At 36.4% G+C, this 25900-nt stretch overlaps 2 protein-coding genes across 2 annotated transcripts; both read left to right on the top strand.

Moving 5' to 3' along the window:
• LOC149926125 (cytochrome P450 4C1-like) lies at window positions 1-25900 on the top strand. The gene is made up of 11 exons (XM_090160777.1): window positions 1-386; window positions 1383-1495; window positions 1930-2015; window positions 4907-5097; window positions 7539-7608; window positions 10713-10839; window positions 14053-14235; window positions 14440-14616; window positions 21937-22003; window positions 22584-22763; window positions 25560-25900. Exons 1-11 carry the CDS (start codon window positions 143-145, stop codon window positions 25718-25720), a joined length of 1599 nt encoding a protein of 532 aa, XP_090016903.1. The 5' UTR covers window positions 1-142; the 3' UTR covers window positions 25721-25900.
• On the top strand, window positions 18820-20387 carry LOC149926126 (uncharacterized). The gene has a single exon (XM_090160778.1). It carries the CDS (start codon window positions 19290-19292, stop codon window positions 19947-19949), a length of 660 nt encoding a protein of 219 aa, XP_090016904.1. The 5' UTR covers window positions 18820-19289; the 3' UTR covers window positions 19950-20387.

Raw genomic sequence — 25900 nt, 5'->3', positions numbered from 1 at the left:
TCCGCTGTTGAAGGTTACGAATTTAGGCTGACATTTGGCCACGATCATCCTTGCGTCGAAATAATATTCAGTAACGTTTAAGTCGGAGTTTCAGCCTCCAGTCGCAATATATAGAAACACGGTTTTGATTGTATTTTTATAAATGAATATGGAAATGGTTGTTCATCATATATACGATTATTACCAATTAATCGCGAAGGATTGTTTGTGGTACGTTGTAGGAGCTGTCTTTTTAATGTACTGCTGTAAAACTTTCTACACGAAAAGAAAATTCGCCAAACGGGTCGATCAATTTGGAGGACCCAAACCATTTCCGTTATTAGGCAATGCCATAGAAATGGGACTATTCAACGCATCGCTTAAACAGAAAATTAATACTTTAACAGGTGAGTATTTACTTTGGTTACCATGGGCGACCGCGAGGGAGGAATAGTGTACAAACGACTATCCGCGTTTGATCGGAGTTTTATTTAAAGAAAAATCAAATCAAACCATTTTTTATTTAAATACTTTTTAATTTATTGATTTAATTGATTGGATCATGAAGGAGATTGGCAGCGATGTTAAAAATAGTCGCAACATAGTAATTATCCCTAAGTATAACTATATTATTGTCAAATCCAATTATAAGTATTTGTAAGGTTTTTCATTGCTAGTTCGACTACATGGGACCCGGATTTATTATTTTTTCAGGGCCCGAGCCCGCTCACGGCAGCCATCAATATTAGAAAAATATATTATTGTCAGATCCAAGTATAAGTATTTGTAGGGTTTTTCAATGCGAGTTCGACTAGTTACTTGACATTTAAAAATTCGTGATTAAAATATTATAAATAACATGCCGAAAAGTAATTCATTACGTTAATCCTACACACATCTAACGTACTTATAATTGTTAGACGAATAGATAATTACATTTGTGTTCAAAAATAAATTAAAAAAAGACTTTGTACTATTTTTAACTAAAATAGGTATATTGTTGGGATTTTAAAACCGATTTTAATATGATGGTGTAAAAATGGAGGAATTTGAAATAAAACACCTTAATACAGTTTCCAATTGAAATTTTGACGCCACAACTGTTAAAAATGATTACTTCCGCGGAACTGTTAACACAATTACTTTGGTGGATCTAGTTAAATATTTCTACTAAAATTACAGGAAATTTACGTCATATATCGCGGTTGGAACATTTTTGGTACAGTACTTTCAAATATGATTGTAGCCTCTTTAGTTCGGCCTATCACAAAAAGGTAGATCTAGTTTACATTCAACATTTCATTCAAATCGGTTAGCCTTTACTACTACAAAATATTTTGACATTTGATTCAGTGATAATGCTCGCTTTGCTTCAATTAAAAGTGAACTTATTTTTCCGTCAGTGTTTCATGACTTGAGGCAAGGTGTCTCCTTACTTTTCGAGACTGCAAAAATGCACCGAGTATGGATGATGGGGACACCAGTTTTGATTCTCTACGGGGCCGAGACTATAGAAGTAAGAACTACCTTTACACATTATAGATTAATTTTAACAATAGATGGGAAAATAATTGCCTTCGTCCGTCAATAAATTCCAATAATGGTTAGGATTGATAGCCCGATTGAATTGACATTGAAGAAAATTAAATATATTAAAAAAAGAACGACGTTCTCTATTTAGTTGAAACCTAAGCTTCAACAGATTCAAAATTCGTTTTGAAAATTTAAAATATTTCGATAAATTTAAAGATTTCTATTTTAACAGTAAAACTTATTTTTCTGAGTTTAGATGAAAAATTCATATATTGTTTCAAATATCTTCGGTGATTTTCAATGGATTAGTTAATGAAATATAAGCTCATGCCCCAATCGTAGATTTATGCTTAACTGGTATTTTAAAAAACTTTTTCTATACGCATTTTATTTATCTTGTTTCAATTCTCTTTTTAGCCGTTATTAACAAGTAACATTTCTGTAAATAAAGGTGTGTTTTACAAATTAATGGAGCCTTGGCTCGGTAAAGGATTATTGACCAGGTAAGTTCCTAATTAACGGTTACGTAATTAACAGGTTAAAAACCAATTCTTTAATATAGTAATAAACCTATCTGTGACTTGTTCAAAAATAAAATGAAATAATGAGCAATAGATCAACATGAACAAATTGAATTTACATTTTTCAAATTAATAAAAGATAAATTATATAACTTTGATGAGTTGATGTGATATTCCTGTTCTCATCTTACCAAAGTTTCACAAGTATTCCAACACCCGTCTTCAATTAACAGATAAATTAATTAAAAGAGCCTGGGCTTGGCACTCTGAATGTTTATTAGAAGTATGTAATATATTTCTTAAGAGAGAAGTAACCATTCGGGTCATAAAAATAAAACATGAACTTTTTCAGGCTGGAGGCAGAACTTTTTCAATTTTTTCCCCAAATATTTACTCGTGGAATAACACCGACTAACGATGTAAAAACGTAAAAATTACACTGAATAGCGATATTTACTTATCCGCGATATTTTACTTGAAGCGTAAGAAAGTCAGATTAAAATTGAGTTCAATCCGAATTTTGTTTTATGAAAATCATTTTAAAGAATCAGGGGGAGCCCACGAAGGTAAATGTTTCCTGCCAATAACATTAGCGGGATAGAGTGATGAATACTTCTGTCGTCAGAGTTATTTGATATACTGCTGATAATCGGTAAAAGTAAATTCAACGCAAAACCGATTGATGACTACATGTAATTTCTTATATGCGTTGTCAGAAGAATAGGCAAGGTATGCTATGGCATTCCCCTAAGTGTTTAAGGCCACCCCCTAAATAGTACCAATAGACCCCCCAAAAAAAATAAAAAAGCGTAAACGTTTGGGGCTTAAAGGCCTAGGTTTTTTCTGCCTGTCCCTATCTAGTGGTGTGATGGGGTCACTGGAGCCTGTGGGGGGCTCCATACCCGGCTCTCAAGGTCATGTGATCGGGGCGCTGGGTCACTGGAACCTCATGGGTGTTCCACACTCGTCATTCTGTGACCTACTAAGGAGGGTAGTTTGCAGTGGAAGAGGAAGCCACTCTAGTCCTCAGCTGTGCGAGGGTGGGTCTCGGGCAGCCCATGGTGTCGCCTTTTGTTGGGCCGTGATGAGGGCGTTTGTTTGCTATATGTGAGGCGGTCAAAATGGCTGTCTCACTGGCCGAACGTTGTTTCGCAAAGCGCACTTTTGTCCAGGGCTGGTTGTTTAAGGTGGCCGCTGTAGTGCTTAAGGCGGAGCAGCGGGGTACAAATACATATACTTATGTCCCCTTTAAATTAACTTAGTGGAGCACAAATACCCTGGTGGTAGGCCAACCGCTGAACATGTTGGCCTAATTTAAAGGGGGACAGGCAGAAGAAAACCTAGGCCTTTAAGAAAATTATTACATAAAGCATAAAAATATAAATGTTAGTATGAATCACCTTATTTTAGGATATAAAAAGAGGGCTAAAAATCCTTCTAAGGGTCCAGGATATTCCTGGCGTCGCCACTGCCCTTATATCTAAACGATCAGTTTCTCATACCATTTTTCAGTAAGGACAGAACTAGTTGGCAGTGAAACCCTAGCTTATTCAATGAGTGGCACTGTTGATTTCTTCGCCTCTGTTGAAAGTTTAGATAGATAGAATGACGGCGATACCTCACAAAGTAGCCAGTGGTTAAGAATAGAGATTCTCTTACTTTCCACAACGGAGAGTTTCAGCAATTGTCCTCAAACCTACGCTACTATTAGCAGCGCTGACATTGCTCAACTTAACTTAACCTGACATGGCCGGAAATGTAACTGTGTAACACAAGTCGGATAACGAGTAGTTAACAAATGACGTAACACGTTTGAGGCAGGGGGGTGTAAGCGGGTTACTATAATAAGTTACGTCACATTTTATAATTCTATGCCGAAATCTATTTTATCAATTATTTTGAGTTTTGCTTTTATGTTTTATACTTTCAAAAAAATAATATTTTTCAGCAATCTCACAACGTACAGTCATTGCACCAAAGCTCGAAAAGAATCCACTTGTTAGTTTACCACGAATAATCAACAATTTCCTCTCTATGAGTAGGTTTTAACAAAAAGGACTTAATATTGAGTGTAATTTAAACATTTCTAAGTTTATGGTTTTTTATAATTGAGGGATGTGTCGGAGAATTTGTTACATATTTTGGGATATTCGAATTGTAATTCTTTGTTACAAGGGGGAGTAGCAGTCACTATGACTCAATACATCTCGCGTAACACATCCATCCGAGCATCCATCATTAGAAACCCATTGAAACCCCGCAATTTACAGCCTTAGAAACGAATATATTGTAATTATACATCTTATAGTTTGTAAAGAAAATCGCCTTTCTCGCGGAAGGTGACCATCTATGTTTACGTGTCATTATTAAAAAGCTGAAGACATTTCGCTATTAAGGGGGAAGAATACAGTAATAACCTCTTTTTCGTTCAAGCTGAACGTTTCTGTTTTAACAATTACATAAATAAATTATACTTTTCTTATTAGGCTGAACCTTCCTCTAGTGCTAAAAATAAGTTTGATAATTCTAATATTAATAGTTAACGAGATATAAAGTCCTAAGTAAAGGGTAGTTTGGGCCCTTGCCCAACTTGTTTAGCTCCGGGGGTCCGAATTAAAACGTAAGAACTTAATTACATTTATATTTAAAATTGACAAAATTATTTTAAGCACTAAACAAGAGGCTGTTCTACACTTAAATATTAATTTTATAAGTTAAAACAAAATTAAAAGAGTTCAGCTTGAAATAGCGCGAAAGTAGACAATGGCCACTGTAGTCTTCCCCCTTAAGTACGCGAGAATGGTGCTATAGGATAATAATATCCTTCCATATTCTTGGTACCTAAATGCATTTGTGGTATCTCTATATTTCAGTATAGGTACTAAGTGGCGAACCAGAAGGAAGATGCTAACCCCGACGTTTCATTTCAAGATTCTTCAAGACTTCTTACCCGTTATGAACCAACATAGTGAAATTCTTGTCAGTAAACTTGAACGTCTTATAAACACTCCATGGGTTGACATTGTTCCAATTCTCACCTATTGTACGTTGGATATAATAAGTGGTGAGTATTATATATACAGGGTGTTTCAGACACGTTTGGCACAAATTTACAGGCGTTTTCTTTGAGTAACAAGGACTGGAAAAGGTCCTAAGAAACGTTTTCCTAAATTGAACCGTATCCGGTAAAATATCGACCTTCAAAACGTCGAAAAACGCGCCAATGAGCAGTTTCTATTATTCCTTGGACACAATTGTTTCCTTTTACTAAGCACTTGGTTTTTTATCGAAAAAGATAAGAAAACGATCACTAGTATCAAAAGTTCGTTATTAACTGAAAGAAGTATTCTACGTGTAGAAATTAACAATAACCAGGTGTTTCATAGTGACCACGTCAATTGAAAGAAAGTTACTTATTGAATTTCGTTTTTGTTCTTCAAATGCCATAAGTACCGGGGGCACACGCAAATCATTATTCTACCCGTTTGAAGATTTGAAGCTTGTTACGAATTCGTGACCGAAAACTCCTATACCAGGCCACCTGAATTAAAGGCTTTAAAAGTGACAGTCGCTTGATGACTTAGGTCTAAGGTGGTGCCTTGGGTATTAGCCTAGCTGGTTATTATTCAGTGTATTAACATTCGGGAAAGAAAACATGGAGATGAGCTAGATACGTTCCAAAACGCCTCACAAGGTGTTAAATTTTTTCTTACTTATGGCATTAGAAGAATAAAAAAACGAAATTCAATCATTCCCTTTTTTAATACCTTGTTATTGTTAAACCATATTTTTACTTACTTCTTTTATTTCAATAACGCACTTTTGATACTAGTTTTGGTTTTAATCGTAATAGATAAAAAACTAAATGCTTAGAAAAGAAAACAATTGGATCCAAGGAATAATAGAAATTGCTTTTAGACGTTTTGGAGGCCGATTTTTGACGGCCAATTACTCGGATACAGTTTAATTTAGGAAAAAGTATCTTTGACCTTTTTCACTCCTTGTTACTCGCCTGTTAATTTGTGCCAAACTATTCTGAAACCCCCTGTACATACAGGATGTGTCAAAAGGTTATGCAAAATTTTTAAGGAGATGTAGGGGGTGAGTTGACAAGTATGCCTATTTTTTCCTCATTTTCCTACAATGAGTAAAAAGAGCGCCACAGAGCTTCGAAGTGTGGCCTACTAGCCCCTGGAAGTAGGCTGCAACATTCAGTAGTGATAATGTCAAATATAAAATTAGTACCCTTTTATACTATTATTTATTAATTATTAAAATTACATTGCATATTAAATAAAAAACAACCAAATATTATGAATGAAATGTAAATATTATGATGTATATTAATATTTATGATAAATAATTATTATAATAATACTTATAAATAATGTTTTGTATTTATCTTAAGAGATGGTGTTCTAGAACCAAAATAAACATGGTGTCTGAAATGTGGGAGTCGATATAACAGCATAACACCCTAGCTATAAGCTTCTGTACGAGGCTCTTCTTTGCGTAAATTAGTTCTTGGCTTAACCTTCCATTCGCACTGTTGAGAAGAATGAGATAAATATATCGAATAACCTTATTTAGCTACTTTATAGCCAGCTAACGACCAACCCGATAATTTGATTTAGCTGCTGGATTGCCGTTTGCTTTTCTCACTTTAACATACGAAGCGTCTGCTTAGCAAATGAAAATCCAGAAGCGTCTGCTTTGCAAATGAAAATCCAGAAGCGTCTGCTTTGCAACTGAAAATCCAGAAGCGTCTGCTTTGCAAATGAAAATCCAGAAGCGTCTGCTTTGCAAATGAAAATCCAGAAGCATCTGCTATGCAAATGAAAATCCAGAAGCGGCTGCTTTGCAAATGAAAATCCAGAAGCGTCTGCTTAGCAAATGAAAATCCAGAAGCGTTTGCTTTGCAAATGAAATTCCAGAAGCGTCTGCTTTGCAAATGAAAATCCAGAAGCGTCTGTTTTGCAAATGAAAATCCAGAAGCGTTTGCTTTGCAAATGAAAATCCAGAAGCGTCTGCTTTGCAAATGAAAATCCAGAAGCATCTGCTATGCAAATGAAAATCCAGAAGCGGCTGCTTTGCAAATGAAAATCCAGAAGCGTCTGCTTAGCAAATGAAAATCCAGAAGCGTTTGCTTTGCAAATGAAATTCCAGAAGCGTCTGCTTTGCAAATGAAAATCCAGAAGCGTCTGTTTTGCAAATGAAAATCCAGAAGCGTCTGCTTTGCAAATGAAAATCCAGAAGCTAAGAACACTTGAGACTTCGCAGGAGCTATATCAATTTCGACATTTTTATGACTAGAATTTAGTTTTTCTTCGCACCACTAGGGTAGAAAGTAAAATTATCCATCAGTCAATAAGTTATAATTGAGCCCTAACTGCCCCTTAGTAAAATTTGGTTATTTGGTGACCCAGATATTGGGAATTTGCACGATTATTGTTTTTCTTTTTATATTCTTCAGAAATTGGTAAATTGACATTTTCTTTATTATAGAAACAGCGATGGGAGTCAAACTGAATTGCCAGGAAAATATAGATTCTGAATACGCCAAAGCTGTGCACCAGTAAGATACAACGAAATGTATTATTTTTGTTTGTTTTTCGTAGCTGTTATTCCAACTTGCAAGATGTCCTACGAGTTCTTCGGTTTCCCCTTCCATAAAAACTTGTAGAGATTAATGGTAATAGTAAGTGTAGGGAGCTGTTGGCTCGCGTGGCATGAAGGGCTTGCCACCACCCTCCTGCGCATTGTGACCCGGCCACCTGACTCGATGACTAGGGACTAAGGTGATGCCAAGGGTATTAGCCTAGCTGATTATTATTATTATCTAAGCTATAAAATTAGATCTTTCTTGATTAATTTTATAAAGTGTTCGGTTTTACACGTACTAGCCATAGTTATTTGACTGGTTTTTATGATATGGATTTGTAATTGTAAAATGTTTCTCGGCAGCTAGTTCTCATAATTTGTGGAGCCCATCCATTACATTATTTGGTGTATCTGTAGTGTAGTACGCAAAAAGTTTATTTCCCTGAAATTTCAACAACTTGAATTTTGGAAAAATAATTTGAAGGATGACTCTCAAGATATATTTTAATCATTTCGGGTTTTTTTTTAAATTACCAATTTTTTGTTAGGTAGTTAAAACAGATTTGAAACTACGAACTTTCCCGTAGTAGGAATTCCGTAGATCATGAAAATCTAAATTTAAATTCCTTTAGATATAATTGAGGAGTAAAAACGCGAACAAGTAAAGAGACCAAGAAGTGGGGGAGAAAACTAAGCTTTATTGGGGGAAAATATGCGGTACTTCGGCCGATAGGCCTTCAAGGCGAAAAACTTTATTAGGACTAACCGACAATTGGAAAATGTTTAAAAATATTAATATATAAATCTCTAGACCATTGGTGGTTCTCGTGTTTTTGCTTTAGAAATAATTGAAATGATGGCAATAATATTCAGATACTTACCCTATTTATTTACGATATTAACATTGTTCATTAGTTTGATAGATAATGAAAACCAAAATTTATTTTCGTATTTACATAGATGTGGTCGGAAATTAGCTTCCATTTTGATCTTGATTGAGCTTCCAAAGCTACATGTTTCATTTTGATGGCTTAGATGCATTCTTGGCTCTTAAGAAATACACAGGGTGTCTGAAATTGCTCGGACAGTACATCTTTCTCAAAAACTATTTCACTTAGAATTTTAAATTTTCAGGGAAGATGTACTAACAAGCAGGCAGTACTTTAGTTTGTAAATTTCAGAAAAATGGGTAAATTATATGTTTTTTAAAACATATAATGTCACCAGTAAGTGGTAGAGGAATGTTTCAATGATAAACTAGGCACATACTCTAAAGCATAAAATAAAATTTTTTATCTGTGAAAATTGACCAATTTTTCACAAAGATACGAAGTCACGAAGAAGGAAAAAAAGGTGGTAGGAGGAGCCATTACCTTTTTAATAAATATTGTTTATACAGGGTGTTTTTAGGAGTTTATGCAAAATTTTGAAGGAGTTGTAGGGTAACAGCCTACTTCCACTACTTCCAGTGGCTAGTAGGTCACACTTTGAATCTCTCTGGCGCTCTTTTAACTCGTCGTAGGAAAAGGGGAAAATCAGGCATACTTCTCAACTCACCCCCTACAACTCCTTAAAATTTTTGCATAACCTTTTGAAACACCCTGTATACCTCGAAAATGTTGTACGTGTATTTCATTTACTGCGATTCAAAACCAATTGGATGAAATGTCTACGGTATACCTACTAGTGTCTAAAACGTTTTTATAAATTTTAATGCTTCGAACTAAGGTCCGGTTTCGATTTCTAATAAAAAGCGTAACCGTTCATTCTTTAATTCATACTCTTAATTTTAAATTATGAATTGCCCGTATTAAAGATTTTTTAAATATATCCATGTGTCATCTCTTTTCTTAAAATTACTTTGTATACTCTTACTCAATGAAGTTAAGTCTACAGATTTATTCGGCAGCAGCACTATTTTTTCCACAATTTTTCGGTAAATCTAATGGTAACGCTACTTGAGATAGTCAGTTAATTCATATGCGCTATCCCAACAGATGACCAAACCATAACACCGTTCTCAGAGCTATACAAGACTTCAACCTCAACGGAAATGTCAATCCTAGGTTTCGTGGAGTTGGTCAAAATAAAATCAACATGGAAGACGCCATTCTAGCCTATTTTATAGCATATAATCGAGCGAGCATCACCACTTCCATCCGTATCGAGCGACGCTTCACCAAGCACTCCACGTTGCCGATATGGAACGACACTGAATTTTGCAACTGGCTTAGTACCATCTACGACGATAATCCTACTTTTAACAATACACCCATTGAATGGCCTCCAAGGTCCCCTGATTTAACGCCGATGGGCTTTATCAAGGAGAAAGAATACCAGACACCAGTGACAAGCCTTCATGACCTACGGCAGAGAAAAGTTCAAGCGTTGCCAGTGGCGTAACTAGGAACCCCCCCCCCCCCCGCGAAAAACAACTCGGGGCCCTTTTAAATAGCACCGATTTTAATCATAAACGTTTGGGGGCCCCTAGTTCTCGCCCCCCCCCACGCCGCGGGGTCTTCGGGGGCGCTATTTACGCCACTGAGCGTTGCTTCTCGTCACTCCCCTCATTTCGGGATATGGTCCATCAAGCTCGCATATGTATTGAACCTAACTTGTAATTTTTCAACCGTTTTCTAAATAAAATTATGGTAGAAAAATTGCGTTTTGGGATCATTGAACATTAAAACACGAACAACTCTTTCGATGTATCTAAACAATGTTTATTAAAAAGGTACCAACTTGATTTTCTTCATAACCTCGTATTTTAGTAAAAGATAGGCCGATTTTCACAGATCAAATTTTATTTTGTGTTTTAGAGTATGCGCTACAAGTTTATCTATAAACCTTTTCAGCTAGCACCTACCGGTGAATTATGTTTTTCAAAACCGTGTAAAATGTTCTGAATTTTCTTAAATTTACAAGAATTTCCTGTTTATTACATCTTCCATGAAAATTTCTTAATTCTAATTGAAATAGTTTTTGAGACAAATGTACTGACCCACTGTATTATAAACTATAGATCGAAGTTAACATTGCAATTTTTTTTAGCATTACCAAAATTTCATTATTGATTAGGGCTACCTTCCATCTTTCTTCTCGTGGAACTCGGCCTTGGTTGTGGTACGACTTTATTTACTATATGACCAACGAAGGAAAACAGTTCAAGAAGTGCGTGAAGATCATTAAAGACCTCACTGTCAAAGTATGTAAATTTTTTTTCTGAGTTTCATCAATAATCTTGTCAAACTGGAACCCATGAGACCTATTTGCAATAGACACAGAATCGTTTGAAATTCGACCCGAAATCAAGTGGCTCCTAGTTGCAATAGAATATCCAACCCAAGTGGGGATCTGGACCAGGAAACCCCCCCTGGTCTACGCCACTGACACTTATCGAGGTTAACGTTAATAGTAAGTGTAGTGGTATGAAGGGCTTGCCACCACCCTCCTAAGCATTGTAACCCGGACACCTGAATTAAATTGCTTTAAAAGTCACTCGATGACTTAAGCCTAAGGTGGTACCTTGGGTATTAGCCTAGCTGATTTTTAAAACAATGTAGATTAAACACAATGTTTATAAGTTATTAAGAATACACTAGTTTCAGTGCCGGATTTACGTATGTGCTAAGTGGGCTGCAGCATAGGGCCTCGCGATTTGAAGGGGCCTCGCCGGGGCTAGGTTTACACTCTCCTCTAAAAGGTTTTACATTCAATAATAAAGCCTTGCCGCCTACAAACAATGTTGCACAAAAAAATTATATCTATCTTTTTCGTATCTTTTTACATAGATGGCAGCAGCTATACTATACTATCAATTTTTTCCCTCTGAAATTTCTATAAAATATCATTTTATTTTTGATATTTTTGAGCATAGATTTCGACAAAATCATTCACAATCTTTCATTTTATTTAGTTTTGGCCCTTTGATTTTTCACGATCTTTCAAATTTCTTTTTAAGATATGAGAGTTTCAATTATTTTCAATTCTTTTTTGCCCTTGCCTGAAAAATATCAATAGAAATCTTTAAAGATTTAGATAAGTATCATTTCAAATACTTCTTTAGTTTTCATTATTTTGAAAAGTATATTTAAAAATATTTCAAGTACGTTTCACGAGAAAGTAGAATAAAAATTTTTCATATCAAAAGTTCGAAGTATTAAAATGAATATTTCAATTTTTATCTTTTGATTATTAATTTAGTAGTAAACCCTCCAACATTTGATTTTAATTATATGGATTAGAATCGATTTTAATTTTGATTATGGAAAATAAATAAAGCTATTGCATCGCCACAGCCCACACTGCCAGTTTGCAACACACGTGACACTCTAACTGCGTGGGAGTTGGGACGGTGGGAACAATAACTTTTGAGAGTTTTGGTTTTAGTTTTGAAATCGCCTTTCAGGCTGCGCGGCGCAGCTTCTTATTGCTAGAATCAGTCTATGCTTTCCCTCTTCTGTCTGCCTAGTGATAGAGCGAATGATCCCCCCTCCCCCAGCAGAAAAACCGCGCGACCGTTGACCGCTCCTCTCCCTTCTATCACTTAACAGTGTTTCGGGTTTGGCTATATTTCGGTATCACGTGAGAGATGTTCGCCGCTCAAATAATTGTATATCGGCATATCTAGATGGCGTTAAAATATTTCCTCTCAAATACGAACATAATTGAAGAGTAACCAGAAAAAATCTATCGTGTAATTTCTAATACAACAAATGGAAGCACTAGCTCTATTCCCGCTCTTTTTTTCGCTAGGCTAGGTAAGAGAAGAATCTTTTCAAATATAGTTCGCTGCCGAGTTTTTTTCTTCAAAATTCTATCGCGATCATTTTGCAATGTAGAAGATCATATCAATATCGTATATTTTTATTTTTATTTTTCGGATAAAGTATCATCTCGTATCCTAAAAGTATCCAAAGATACGAGCGCGCCCATCACTGCCTACAAAATGTTTATAGAAATTAACACAATTTTCCCGGAACTGCTTGGTGAAGTTAGTTCATAGACTGGCTCCTAGATATTGGTCTTCGTTGTACCGGCCACACAAATATAATCACTGAGGAAAGAGCTGCTTTCCCGCTTTTTCCCTTGGAGTGACGAGTTGCGCTGTCAAAGATCAGTTCAGTAAATTTGTATTGAATATTAGATTTTAATTCCGCTGAGACAATCATGAATAATTAAGAGATAAATCTACCCTCTGCACAAAAGGGCAAATCACATTTCAAACAAGCCTTTGACAAGTTTTTTATTATGCTTAAATGAATGCAATTCAAATGAGTTTGTATTTGTATAAGTATAAAAGTATTTCATAATATGATTGTCAGTTTAAATAATTTGTTTCACTGTCAACTTAATTTACTTTTACAACATCAGTTTGCCTTGAAAAATATGTAGTTAAAAAGTGTGCCCCACCTTGACCCTGTTCTTAATGATCGACTCAATAAACAATTAATATGTTTAATAGTTAACTGAAGTATACAAACACGTAACATGCAATACACGCTCGGTGAATGACGTTCGAAAAACCGAAACTATATTTTTACACGTACATTACTTCTAGCTTGATCTTTATGAACTGGCGCCACCTACAATTAACATACAAAACTATATACAAAATATTACACAGACCCCAGGGTCACCTACAATTTAAGGCTGGTGACGGTGCTGTAAAAAAGTATTCACGCCGCACTGCCACGATTGAAATTTTAATTATTTAAATCATCAAAATAAGAAAATAAAATAAAACAAAAAATGATAAAATCATAATTTTAATAAGTCTTTTTAAACATTTTAGTCTCCAACTCGCCATTAGTCTCTCTGTATCAAACATTTTTTTTATAAAAAGGACAGATTTGTTGATCCAATTCTACCTCGCTTTGTGAAGAAGGACGGATAAGTACATACATTTAGAAGGTGGACGATAACATATTGTGCAGATTATTCGGCTTATTCCCGGGGGTTCCCGGTTTAGCGCAATGTAGCTGTAATGTTAGTGTTCAAATAATAAATAACTGATTCCCCTGAAACTGCTTATTGGATACACAAGCTATAAAGCCTCATTTGTTTTTAAATAATTATTATTTTTTTAAACAAATAATTATTTTTTAAATAATCGGTGCTTAAATTTAAGCAACGACGTCTTCTCTCATAAATGGGCGTAGCGAAATTAATCCAATTTACCTCAAAATTACAAGTTTCTAACATATTATTGAAACACCATCTTAACTTGCTTTAACGCCGTTTGATGATTTATAACTTGGACCCTTATGGGGGGACTCCACAAATATTTTAAGCACAGGGCCTCCAGTTACTGTAGTCTAAATCCGGAACTGACTAGTTAGGTATTTTAGATAACTCATTTTTTTAATAATGGTTATTATTTCATATCAATGTTTATAATTAAGTGTATTTTGAATAGGTGATTAAGGACAAGAAACTAAATAAAATGCCTAGTGATGAAAAACGAAGTGGTGACTTGCAGGACGAAAACAAACCGAGAAAGAGGTTGGCCTTCCTCGACCTGCTGTTAGAAAAGCATTACGAAGACCCTAGTTTCACGGAAAAGGATGTCACGGACGAGGTCAACACATTCATGTTTGGGGTAAGTCATGGCAGAGTCTCTTCGTGTGATTTACGAAATTTCGCAAAGGAAATAGTCGCAATGCGAAATGTTTTCAGGATGTTCGCTTTCTTTATCAATAAGGTAAAGCTTGTATTAAAATTAACAACTTATTTCATCGTAATTTTAATTTTCTAGCCCTATCTTGTTAATAATAGTTTCGTTTCTCTTATTATTTGTGTACAGGGCCACGATACTACCGCAACTAGTCTTACGTGGATATTATATCTTTTGGGTCTGCATGAAGATATCCAGGAAAACCTTTACCAAGAGGTGTACCAGGTGTTGGGCAGTAGAGGCTTGAGACCAGAAGTCACCCTAGATGATCTAAGGGAACTTAAGTACATGGACATGGTTTTGAAGGTAAGAGTTAAAACATTTGGTAGTAAACTCCAAACATGAATAAAGACTCGAAATAAATCTTACTTTGTGAGCACTAAGAAAGGCAGAGATTTTTCGGCCTATACCAAGAATATTGTTAAAAGTAAATGAACCGAAGTTATCAGACTGACGAAAATGGTAGATCAACATTTGATCCAAATTTCATCAAAAATTGGACAGATCAAACGGGAATCCAATTACAGACTTCTCTCGATGAAATTTTGGATCCATCTGTTATCTATTTGGGATCCAAGGGTCTTGATCCAATGAGAATCGGATCCAATCTTGATCCAATGAGATTCGGATCCAGTCGGAATCCAATGAGATTTGGATCCGCTCTTGATCCAATTAGATTTGGATCAGCTTCTAATCCAATGAGAATTGGATCCAGTTGGGATCCAATAAGATTTGGATCCGGTCTGGATCCAATTAGTTTTGGATCCAGGTGGGATCCAATGAGATTTGGACCCAGTTGGCATCCAAAGAGATTTGGATCCGGTTTGGATCCAATCAGTTTTGTATCAGCTTTTGATCCAATGAGACTTCGATCCGGTCGGGATCCAATGAGATTTGGATCCAGACTGGGACTAGCATTATAAGCGCGGAATCTGGGTGGAAATCATTACTTTGAAAAATAGGTAATTTTAGTGGCATGAATAATATTTAAATAACATTAACAGCAGATACTACAATTTTCACTTAGTTGTGAGAGTAACTCACAGTAAAGCATATTTGAAAATTAATCATAGCCATCAGGACGAGAACAACGCCTAATGGCGTGGAATTTGTTTTTTACATACATAACAAATCATTCCAAGAAACGATAAAGTACTATAATGAAAAGCTAATGTTTAGGCCAAAAGTCTAGGAAATCTACGATATCTGCCAAACGTCGTCTACTTTGGCCTAAAATAAAGAAACTGATCAAAAAACTGCACGTGCATCACGTGCTCCAAGTGCCCAAAACGCGGTAAACGAAAATAATTGAGGTAAATATAACATAAAAATTAACAAAAACAATGAATTATATCCCCACCCAAATCCCTTGTTTTTACCCCTGGTTCAGCTTAGATCGTAGATTATATAAAACAAACAAATGTAATTGGCCAGAACCGAATGACGTCACTGCAACTTTGAGAAGGCTAACTATTAGATAACCGACTAGAGTGAAGAAGGCAGGGAACAGACTTAAAATATGACGACGCGTAAACCAAAACCGCCCAAACGAGGCTACCTTTTATAGCATTTTTCACTAACCTTGAGCGTTACTGACTAATATGCCAGTTTCAAATCGGCGAGTGGTCCATTGCAAAAATCGTTCTATAGTCAGTTGCAGGCTAAGAAAGACAAAATATATAGTACAGTCGGCGCAAGGATACCTCGGACCATTTCCGGCCAGTCGACCGCGCGTAATTTAAATTTGACCACTTTACGGTCAATTTCAAATTTCGTGAGTTTCATCGTTTTTCGCGCCATCTAGGAAACGAAATTGGAATCTATTTTTTAATTTCATGTTGTCATGAGTTTAATTACTGAATGCAGCTTCAGAAGGTTCGATAATTGAAGCTCCAAATATTTTAAATAGCCCAAGAGGTTACTATAAAAAGCACGATAATGGTTTATTGTTAAAAAGTAAAGATAAAAACATAATTTTAAACGTCTATAGCTCGTTAAGACAACGTTACCCCAAAGAAAGCGTGGTAACTATTTTAAAAGAAACTGCCGATTTAACTGGTAAGACGTAGAAATAAATTAACAAAATTAAATAATTATAAATACTATTTTAAATTTAAGAATGATAGGAATGCCTTATTTTTTTTTTATTCAAGGAAGGAAGATACAAGGGCTGAGTGGGTCTGAGAAGACCGCGAGCCCGGCGAAGATTTTTGAGGCGTGAGTGGGACGGGGGGGGACAAATGCGGTCCGCCCGTCCACCGGATTAATCAGGGCGAGATATGTGTAACGGCCACTCCAACGGGGGGATACGTGGGGACCGGGGTGGAGACACCCGTGGCGGATGTATTCCGACCACCCGTTGGGGGATTGGTGGTCGTCCTCACACGGCCATCCACAAACTCTGCCTCCCAGACGCTTGGGATTACAGGAGTACGCCACTACTCCCGGCAGGAATGCCTTATCTTTTAAATTTGCTCACCACCACAATTATGAAATTTACAAATAAAGATTCCAATTTCGGTCTCTAGATGGCGCTAAAAGACGACATAAAGAGCAAAATTCGAATTTGACCGTAAAATGGCCAAATTCAAATTTCGCGCGGTGGAATGACCGGAAACGATCTGAGGTATCCTTGTGCCGATTTTACTATATATTTTGTCTTTCTTAGCCTGCAACTCACTATAGTTACATTCTGATTTCTATGCTGTAGAGTTTTATCAAAATGTTGCCTGTTGTTCGATAAATTGAACCATTGAAATAAAAATATATTTACTGAGATCGATATTGTTCTGGCGGTCTCGCCAGACATAAGACATAGAAAGTAGTCATCTAATCTCCTATCGCCTCCTATAATTATGTTTATACCATTGAGTTAGGAATATTTACTCTAGATTCTTGAACACTCAATTGATATCCGCCATGGTGTTACGGTTGGGACCACTTTCTAGAAACACTTACGGCGGCTGTCCTTTATCATTATACGATGCCGTCAGCTATTTTAGAAATAATATATTTAAGCCACTGGCTTAAGTTATTCTCAGTGTTTCTAACCGCTGGCGGTTGAAGACGACCAACGGGGTCTCGATCGAGAAATGGTTTGAAATAATTTTTGGATTGCCTCCAAAATTCGTCTGTTGCGGACGTCACCCAGTTGAGATCCCATTGATTTTCAATAGGATCTCATCTCAGTGACATCACGATGTTCGTTAGCAACGAAGTTACCAACCTTAGCCCTTAGCAGCCACAGCGTATCGAGGCAACCTTTTATAGCCTAAAATTTACTAACCTTGGAAGACGACACCGTACAAGATTCCATACACGATTCCAAGAAAGTGTCCCGGCTAAATATCAATTGGATCCAACTTTATTTGATAAAATTAATTTGGATGAAACTTGGATCCAATTCTTAGTTAAAGATTTTTTTTGTATCTAAATTTGATACAATTTTATTTGATCAAACCTATTTGGACCAAACTTGGATTCAATTCTTAGATAAAAGATTTTTTGGATCCAAATTTGATACAATTTTATTTGAACAAATTAATTTGGATCCAAATTTTATCCAATGCTATTTGATCAAAACAATTAAGATCAAACTTGGATCCAATTCTTAGTTAAAAGATTTTTTGGATCCAAATTTAATACAGTTTTATTTGATAAAATTAATTGGATCAAACTTAGATTCAATTTGGATCAAACTTAGATTCAATTTGGATCAAACTTAGATTCAATTTGGATCAAACTTAGATTCAATTTGGATCAAACTTAGATTCAATTTGGATCAAATTTAGATTCAATTTTTATTTAAAAGATTTTTTTGAATCTAAATTTGATACAATTTTAATTGATCAAATAAATTTGGATCCAAATTTGGATCCAATGCTATTGGATCAAACCAATTTTGATCAAACTTGGATCCAGTTCTTAGTTAAAAGATTTTTTTGGATCCAAATTTGATAAAGATTATTTGATCAAGAAATAGTTGATCCTTATTTGATCCCTTCAGGATATAGCTTGATACAAATTGGATACAATTTCCAAAATTGGATCAAGTCATTTTCGTAAGCGATAGTCCCCATGTTGGACGCGTTTTCGTTACATTTTTACCTCGAATTTGAAATTTTGTGCGCTCCTAAGCCGAAAAAAAAAACGTTTTGGTTTTTATGAAACTATTTTGATACATAGAAATAGCTATACCCACCACTCCCAAGTGCAATTTATCGCATTAAAAGACTGGGATGGAAATTAGATTTTGTTTGACTAGATTTTCTCATCATTTTCATAAGGAAAACGCCCTCCGATTCTGAGCGCTATTTCGATAACTTCGATTCATTTACTTCTGATATTGTAGAATAATCGATCTAAAAAAAAATAAGATTAGTCTAAAGTCCTAAAAGGTAAGTAAAAAATGAAATATTTGAATAAAAATACTTTAAGTTTAATTTTTAAATTGGCGACGGAGAAATCTTCGACACCCTAAACTAACGGACATTTATCACATCGACGGACATTCATCAAACAAACGGACATTCATCACAACAACCGGACGTTCTTCACAACAACCGGACATTCTTCACACAACCAGACATTCCCAACACAAACGGACATTCATCCCACAACCGGACATTCTTTACACAACCGGACATGCCCAACACAAAAGCACATTCTTCCAACAAACGAGGATTACACTATTCAGGACTATCAGATCACCCTATCTTCATTGGACTTCATCATACTTCAACTCGTTCCTGAAATTAAAGTTCAAAACACATTTTTACCAACTGTCAGCTTCGTGGATATTGGCATACCCAACACCTAACTTCCCATCATTCTCTATCGAAGAAAATCGGGATAACGTAGCGACTCGCTGGGAAAAATGGCTTTGACATTTTACCACATTTCTCGCCGCTTTTGGAATCAACGATCCCTTGCGGAAAAAGTCAATGCTTTTGCACTAAGCTGGTGACGAAGTCCAGGATATGTTTGATACTCTTACTATTCTACCGCCACCACCACAAGCAAATATTCCAGCTCCGGATGAGTATGATCTCACTATTCAAGCTCTAAACGCTCACTTCCTTCCACGCCGACACACTACTTACGAGGTTTTTAATTTCCGAGAGGCCAGACAGGGCGAATTTGAAAGTATTGATGATTTCCAAACTCGTCTACGGGCACTATCCAAAACCTGCGACTTCGCTGATACCGATACGGAAATTTTGCGACATCTTATCCAAGCTTGTACTTCGAAACATCTTCGCCGACAAGCACTTCGTGATCCCAACATAACGCTCGATGACCTACTAGCTTTAGCGAGATCGTACGAACGAGCGGAACTTCAAGCGAAAAACATGGAAAAACGGGAGAAATACGACCCCGCAGGCGTCAACGCTCTGAAACCTTCATTCATATCCAGTCTACACTGTCAACAAACTTCTTCCCAACAGATTTTTACCCACCAACCTACTTCGCGCCACCCACCACCTACAATTTGGACACCAAGAACTCAGTTCCCGCTTTCTGCAGCTCCAAGACAGCACTTTCAATCTTCCTCTAACGTCCGACTACCCTCATCTCGAGCGATACAATTTCAGTCTTTATCGTGCTTCAACTGTGGAGGGTCATTTTCACACCCATAAGATTCCGTTGCCCTGCTATCAACGTGAACTGTAGCTGGTGTGGAAGGCGCGGACATTTTGAAACTTTTTGCAAAACCAAAGCAACGGAAAACCGCGTTCAGCCCACCCACCATACCGCTGCTACCCTCAATTTGGAAGAGCATGAAGATGACATTCAATTGGTGCAATACCCAGAAAACACCCCTACTGAAGCAACTCTGCATACATTAACAACGCATCAGCTTCAAAGTAACCCACTCCCAAGAAAATCTCCACTTGTTCAAATATTCAATATCCGCGGAACCCACATGGAAGCACTTATTGACACGGGCGCTTCTGTGAATATCATAAACTACCTCACTTATTTACAACTTCATCCAACCTAAATCTCGTTCCTCCTGTCATTAAAGTCTATCCCTTCGCATCGCAAGAACCAATACCTTTGTTTGGAACTTTTACCTCAGAAATATCGTACAACTCACGTCATTGTAAGGCTGTTTTTCACGTTCTACATCTATCGAAGACGGCCTTTAATGTCATTGGCGCGACTACGCTTTGCGAGTTGAATCTGATTCCTACGCTATTCACCATCAGCTTACCAACCAATAACAACAACCCTAACTGGAATTCCATTATAAAAAAGTACAAAGATTTGTTTGAAGGACTGGGAAAACTGAAAAACTACCAGGCCTACTTTTATGTTCATCCCCCCATTTCACCCACAGTCATTCGTCATCAACGCATCCCGTTCCACCAAAGGGAACTTGTCAAAAAGGAGATACAAAGTATTTTGGACTCTGATATCATTGAACCAGCCACTGGCCCCACAACATGGCTCTCTCCACTGGTACTCGTACCAAAAAAGAACACTACGGAGATACGGATTTGTGTTGACATGCGTTTACCAAACCGAGATATCCAACGTGAGCGTCACACTCCTCCTAAACTTGAGGATATTATTCTGGCTATGAATGGGATGAAAGTCTTCTCCCGTCTTGATCTTAACAAAGGATACCACCAAATTGAACTGAATAAGGAATCACGAGACATTACCACTTTCTCCACTCACATGGGACCTATTCGTTACAAACGTCTTATATTCGGAGCTAACTCGGCGGCCGAAATTTTTCAAAAGGCCATTGAACCAATTCAAGGAGAAAATTCAGGATCTGGAAGCCATCAAAGAAACCGTACACCTGAAATACAACCAAACACAAACAGAGGAATAATATCAAGCCACCAGTTCGTTTTATACCATAGGATATTGCACTAATTTGTCTCCACTTAACGATTAACCTTATTTTATTCTAATTTTCCTTTTTACCTCTTGCAAAGGGAGGAATGTAATGGTCTCTGTTTTTTACATTTATATTCATATACCACAAAATTGTAATATTTAAAAAGCGCGTGAATTAACAGCTCTTTAACAGAGCGGGGAGCACGCGGGCTTTTGAAAAGGGGCAGTTAGATTCTGGATTTAAAAGATGGCAGTCTATAATAAGTTTCGTTCAACAAAACTAATAGATCGAGCATTTCATTTTAACGAAAGACTTTAAAACACTTGCTTTAAGACTAGAAATTCTTGTGTAACGGGGAAGATATTTTAGGGATCTTGTCACACTTGCTTTAAGACTAGAAATTCTTGCGTAACGGGGAAGATATTTTAGGGATCTTGTCACATTTGCTTTAAGACTAGATATTCTTGTGTAACGGGGAAGATATTTTAGGGATCTTGTCACACTTGCTTTAAGACTAGAAATTTTTAGTTATTGGGGATAGATCCTATTTCTTATAGCTATACCTGTTCGGCTAGAGAGGCGAAATTTCAATCTCGAAACTTTTTTTTTATGATTTCTTTCGTGGTTTAACACTCATCATGACACACTTTGAAGAAGTTGATAGAAATCTCATCTCAAAACTTTTTCCTCAAATTCGGTCTATCAAAGCTATTTCGTCTTCTGATAAGGCCTGGGACAATTGTTTAGAATTATCTTGTTTAATTTCCTAGGAATGCCAAAGATTGTATCCTTCAGTTCCAGGAGTAGCACGCAAAATTGAAGAAGATCTTGAAATTGGTAAACACTTATATATTTTTTAAATGTATTATATATATTGGAGTTTTCTTTACACGAGTCTCAGAGTTTACCGATTTTTAAACCACCCGTTTCCTTTGTCACATCTTGTTGTACAAGCAGGGTCCCTAACAAAAAAATATTTAAAAATTCCGTTATTCGCATATAGTGTAACTGGAAATGTTATGTGTATACACTTGGAATGTCTAATGAAGCTTCATTATCACAGTCATAGCCGAATTGACCTATGGATCAAGTGTGCCGCGGCATTGGGTCACAACAGCGTTAATAATTCGGGACCTCCAAAAGTCTCCTAACACAGAACTGGCCAAGGGTCCGGAGAACCTAGCGTGGCTTAAAGGGACTTTCAAGGGAGAGCCGTGGGTGGTGTTGAAGAAGCCGTCACCTAGGAAATAAAATGGATGATGCTCACTCTGAAAATAAACTTACCAGAAAATAGTTCTCTACACAAAACTGTTTACGCGTAAAATCACATATTTAGATGGTTAAAAGCTTTTTAATTATTTTCCTGTACATATGTTTTAACGATTCCTTTTGAAATAAATTGGCTCTTTTCTTTCAGACGGAAAAATAATTCCCAAAGGCGTCGACGTCTTCATATTTATTTACCAACTTCATCGAGACAAAAGTGTATTTCCGAATCCAGAAATTTTCGACCCCGAACGTTTCAGTGCGGAAAACAGCCAAGGACGGCATCCTTACGCTTTTCTACCATTTTCAGCCGGCCCAAGGAATTGCATCGGTCAGTACTCAGCTCTTATTACTTATCCTACAAGAAATCTTGCTCATTTTCTAACCTAACAAGAATTAGTGGAGTCGTACCCTACGTTATTGATAAAGGCTTGTGCACACGTTCCTTTCGATTTTTATTTCCTAATTTATTAGTTCGATAGTATTTGCCGCTAAAGGTGCTCTTCCTGGTCAATGATTTTTTTCCCGCGGTTTGTATCGGACTGCAGAGTCGAGGGGAGGTTGGGGCGCCAATCTGGCCCTGGTGTTTTATCAAAACAAAGCGTATTAACATGGAGAAAAACACCTCCATGGAATTAAAAGTATTATGTTAAGTAAATTTACTTCCTTATTTCATTTACTTCTGATATTATATAATATATTTAATATTAAGTAGAATTTTTTTGTAAAATTAAGCTTTAAGTTGTGGAAAATCGAAGGGAAATAAATTTGGAATTTAAGCTCCCGCCATAAAATTCAAATTATGGTGCGAACCGCCAAATATTTGAAAATTTAAAGACAACAAAGACCGCCACCTACCGGTCTTTCACGCGTAAGCCACAAGCTGCTGTCACCCCTTAGATGTCGAGCGTGCACTGGCCTTTATAACAACGTAGGCTCCGGTGAAATAGCTTTATCTTTATCATACTAATTGTTAACGGTAGGAGACGTTGCGTTACTGTTAACAGTAGTAATTTTAAAATGTGTGGGCAAGGGCGAACTGGCTTCGTGGGTAGTTTGGTTCCAAGAGTTGTGAAAGGCATGTCTCCTAGCGGGTAATAGATAAGAAGGGCAAATTGGCTGGGTGGACTGAATCATTATCTGATGTTGGCTGTAGGAGACAAGGATTTAGTTGAATATGCGATACAATTATTGTACCCTGAAAGTTCTAACAAGGGACCTCCAAAATCCAAATTCAATATTTTTTATCCTTGATCGAAAAAACTCAGGATATTACCCTGCTTTCCGCTTATAGCAGAGCTCTTGACAAAATGTGTTTAATTTTTGAGTGAAGTAGAGCAAAGATAGTCTAGACTACGTACCCTAGATTGGAAATGCGGCTAGATTCCTACGGGTTCCCGTCTAACCATGCGATTCCCTAGTTGCGGGGGCAATGTAATAGCGGGGGGGAGGGTAAAAAGTCTGAAAAATTCAGTTCGGTTCACTCTTAAATCTCGTATCCGAGGTCGGTGCTGGCTGCTGGCAGTGGCAGTCTAAACAAAAAAAATCGGGACTGGAGGACGATGCCCGAGGTTTCGACCAAGTTTGATTTGAATTAAGCGTAAATTTTCTTTATTTTACTGATTGGAATTTTATTTCATCAAGGTGTAAACTAAATATGGGAAAATCTTGCCAATTCAAGATTTGAAAGAACTATCACAAATCATCTTTAATCATAAGTTGGTTTAAATTGAATTTGTAGCGAAGTTTATTAATAACGATGGTGCCCTCAATTGTAAATATGGACAAGTAGGCCTAATGGAATGCTTCATTTGTCATCATTTTTTATTGGATTTGCCTTAATTAGAGATCGGAGTTTGAATAAGAAATTAACCAATTATCTATTTTTATTCATAACCGCAAATTATCCAAAAAATATACGAAAAAACCGATTATTTTTGCATGTTAAATTGTTGTTTATTCATATAAAATGTTCATAAAAAACAGTAAACCAAACCTTTTATGGTTAATAGAAATTTTGACGGTTAAGTTATTCGGTCCGCCGACCTCTAGCCTTAATTTTTTTCTAAGCAAAGCTATTTAAAAAGAATAAAAATATAGAAAAACATTTGAAATTAGGCATTTAAAATTTTATTTTTACAAAAGGTAAATCAGGAGATTCAATCTCTTCATTGGGCAAAGATATTAATTTTGAAGCGTTTTTTAAAGTTTACCCCTGAAATTATATTTAAAACCAACAATTTATGACTATATCGATGATAATTAAAATGGTAATACTAACCATTCGGCTTTTTAGATTTGGGTTGTTTCTTTTGACAATAAGCGTGATCCATTTTTAGCCCGAGGTACGAACGAGGTCCAGATACCGAAGCAGACGAACCCGCTGAAACTTTTCAGACTAAACTTCCACCCCCACCTCTCCTACTAGGGAATCGCACGAGACAACGCATTTCGCGTACGTTTCTACCCCCTGAGTAGAGTACACGACGAAGTAATACAGAGCTGGACAAAAGTACAGTTAGACTCCGATTTTGGCTTACTATTTGTAATTTCAACGATAATACTACAACAAAGACGAACTGCAATACAACTATCCAGTGTCCACGGACGTATTTCTTTGTTTTTTAAATGGGGCTTACCGCCGGCGCCTGTCCGCCTGTCTCAAAATAAATCCTGGCGCCACCACTGATGGTGGGTGGTTTAAAAACTACACTTTGATATTAACGAAACGACGCATAAGTTTATTACAAAGTTTCAAGAAGTTCTCTATTTTATTGACACGAAAAGATGTTAAGACGGTTTTAGCGTAGCTCCTAATCCCTTCACGTTCAATAGGTAAGTTCTTTCCCCCCTCAAAGGTAAAACCAATTTAACCAACCCGGTATCTCATAGTTGATTTATTGTGAAACTCAAATTAGTCAGGACAAATCTAACACATACACAAACACCAGAATACCAGCAGTCTCCGTTTACTTCCCTTCCTTAATTAAATAAAAAGTCCAGATTTCTTAAGCCTAACAAAAAGAAGTGGTTTTAAATTTCACTAATAATTCAACGTTCACGATTGTTCACTGTATACTGCAGTACTTCAACACTCAATAATAACAAAACTTCTTTTACGCTCTAGGTCAGAAATATGCATTGATGGAAGAAAAAGTAATTTTGTCTCATGTTTTGCTAAGCTTCGAAATTCGCTCTGTGGATCCAAGAGATAAAGTTTTGCTATCGCCAGAAGTGGTTCTTAGACCAAAAGATCCAGTTCGATTGCAGTTTCTTAGTAGAATATAAAAACATTTTAATTTTTATTGTAATTTTGTATATTTTTTATTTACTACCGCCGTTAATTTGAAGATCAAAATGTGTTACTCTAATTAAGTTAAACATGAAAAATTAAAGTAATATAAAAATAACGCCGAAATTAAGAACAAATAATTATTATTTTGGTCTGCAAATTTTGTAAAAAAATCA

The sequence above is a fragment of the Leiobunum rupestre genome, chromosome 10 (assembly GCF_980474605.1).
Source record: "Leiobunum rupestre chromosome 10, qqLeiRupe1.1.hap1, whole genome shotgun sequence".
Classification (NCBI taxonomy): Eukaryota; Metazoa; Arthropoda; class Arachnida; order Opiliones; family Sclerosomatidae; genus Leiobunum; species Leiobunum rupestre.
This window is presented reverse-complemented; position numbering and strand designations above follow the sequence as displayed.

Bases quoted from the DNA above. Each gene is read 5' to 3' on its own strand.
- LOC149926125 (XM_090160777.1), top strand. From the start codon at position 143: ATGAATATGGAAATGGTTGTTCATCATATATACGATTATTACCAATTA. The intron at 1,496-1,929 runs GTAAGAACTACC...TTCTCTTTTTAG, and splicing joins ACGGGGCCGAGACTATAGAA to CCGTTATTAACAAGTAACAT. The intron at 14,236-14,439 runs GTAAGTCATGGC...ATTTGTGTACAG, and splicing joins TCAACACATTCATGTTTGGG to GGCCACGATACTACCGCAAC.
- LOC149926126 (XM_090160778.1), top strand. From the start codon at position 19,290: ATGTTTGATACTCTTACTATTCTACCGCCACCACCACAAGCAAATATT.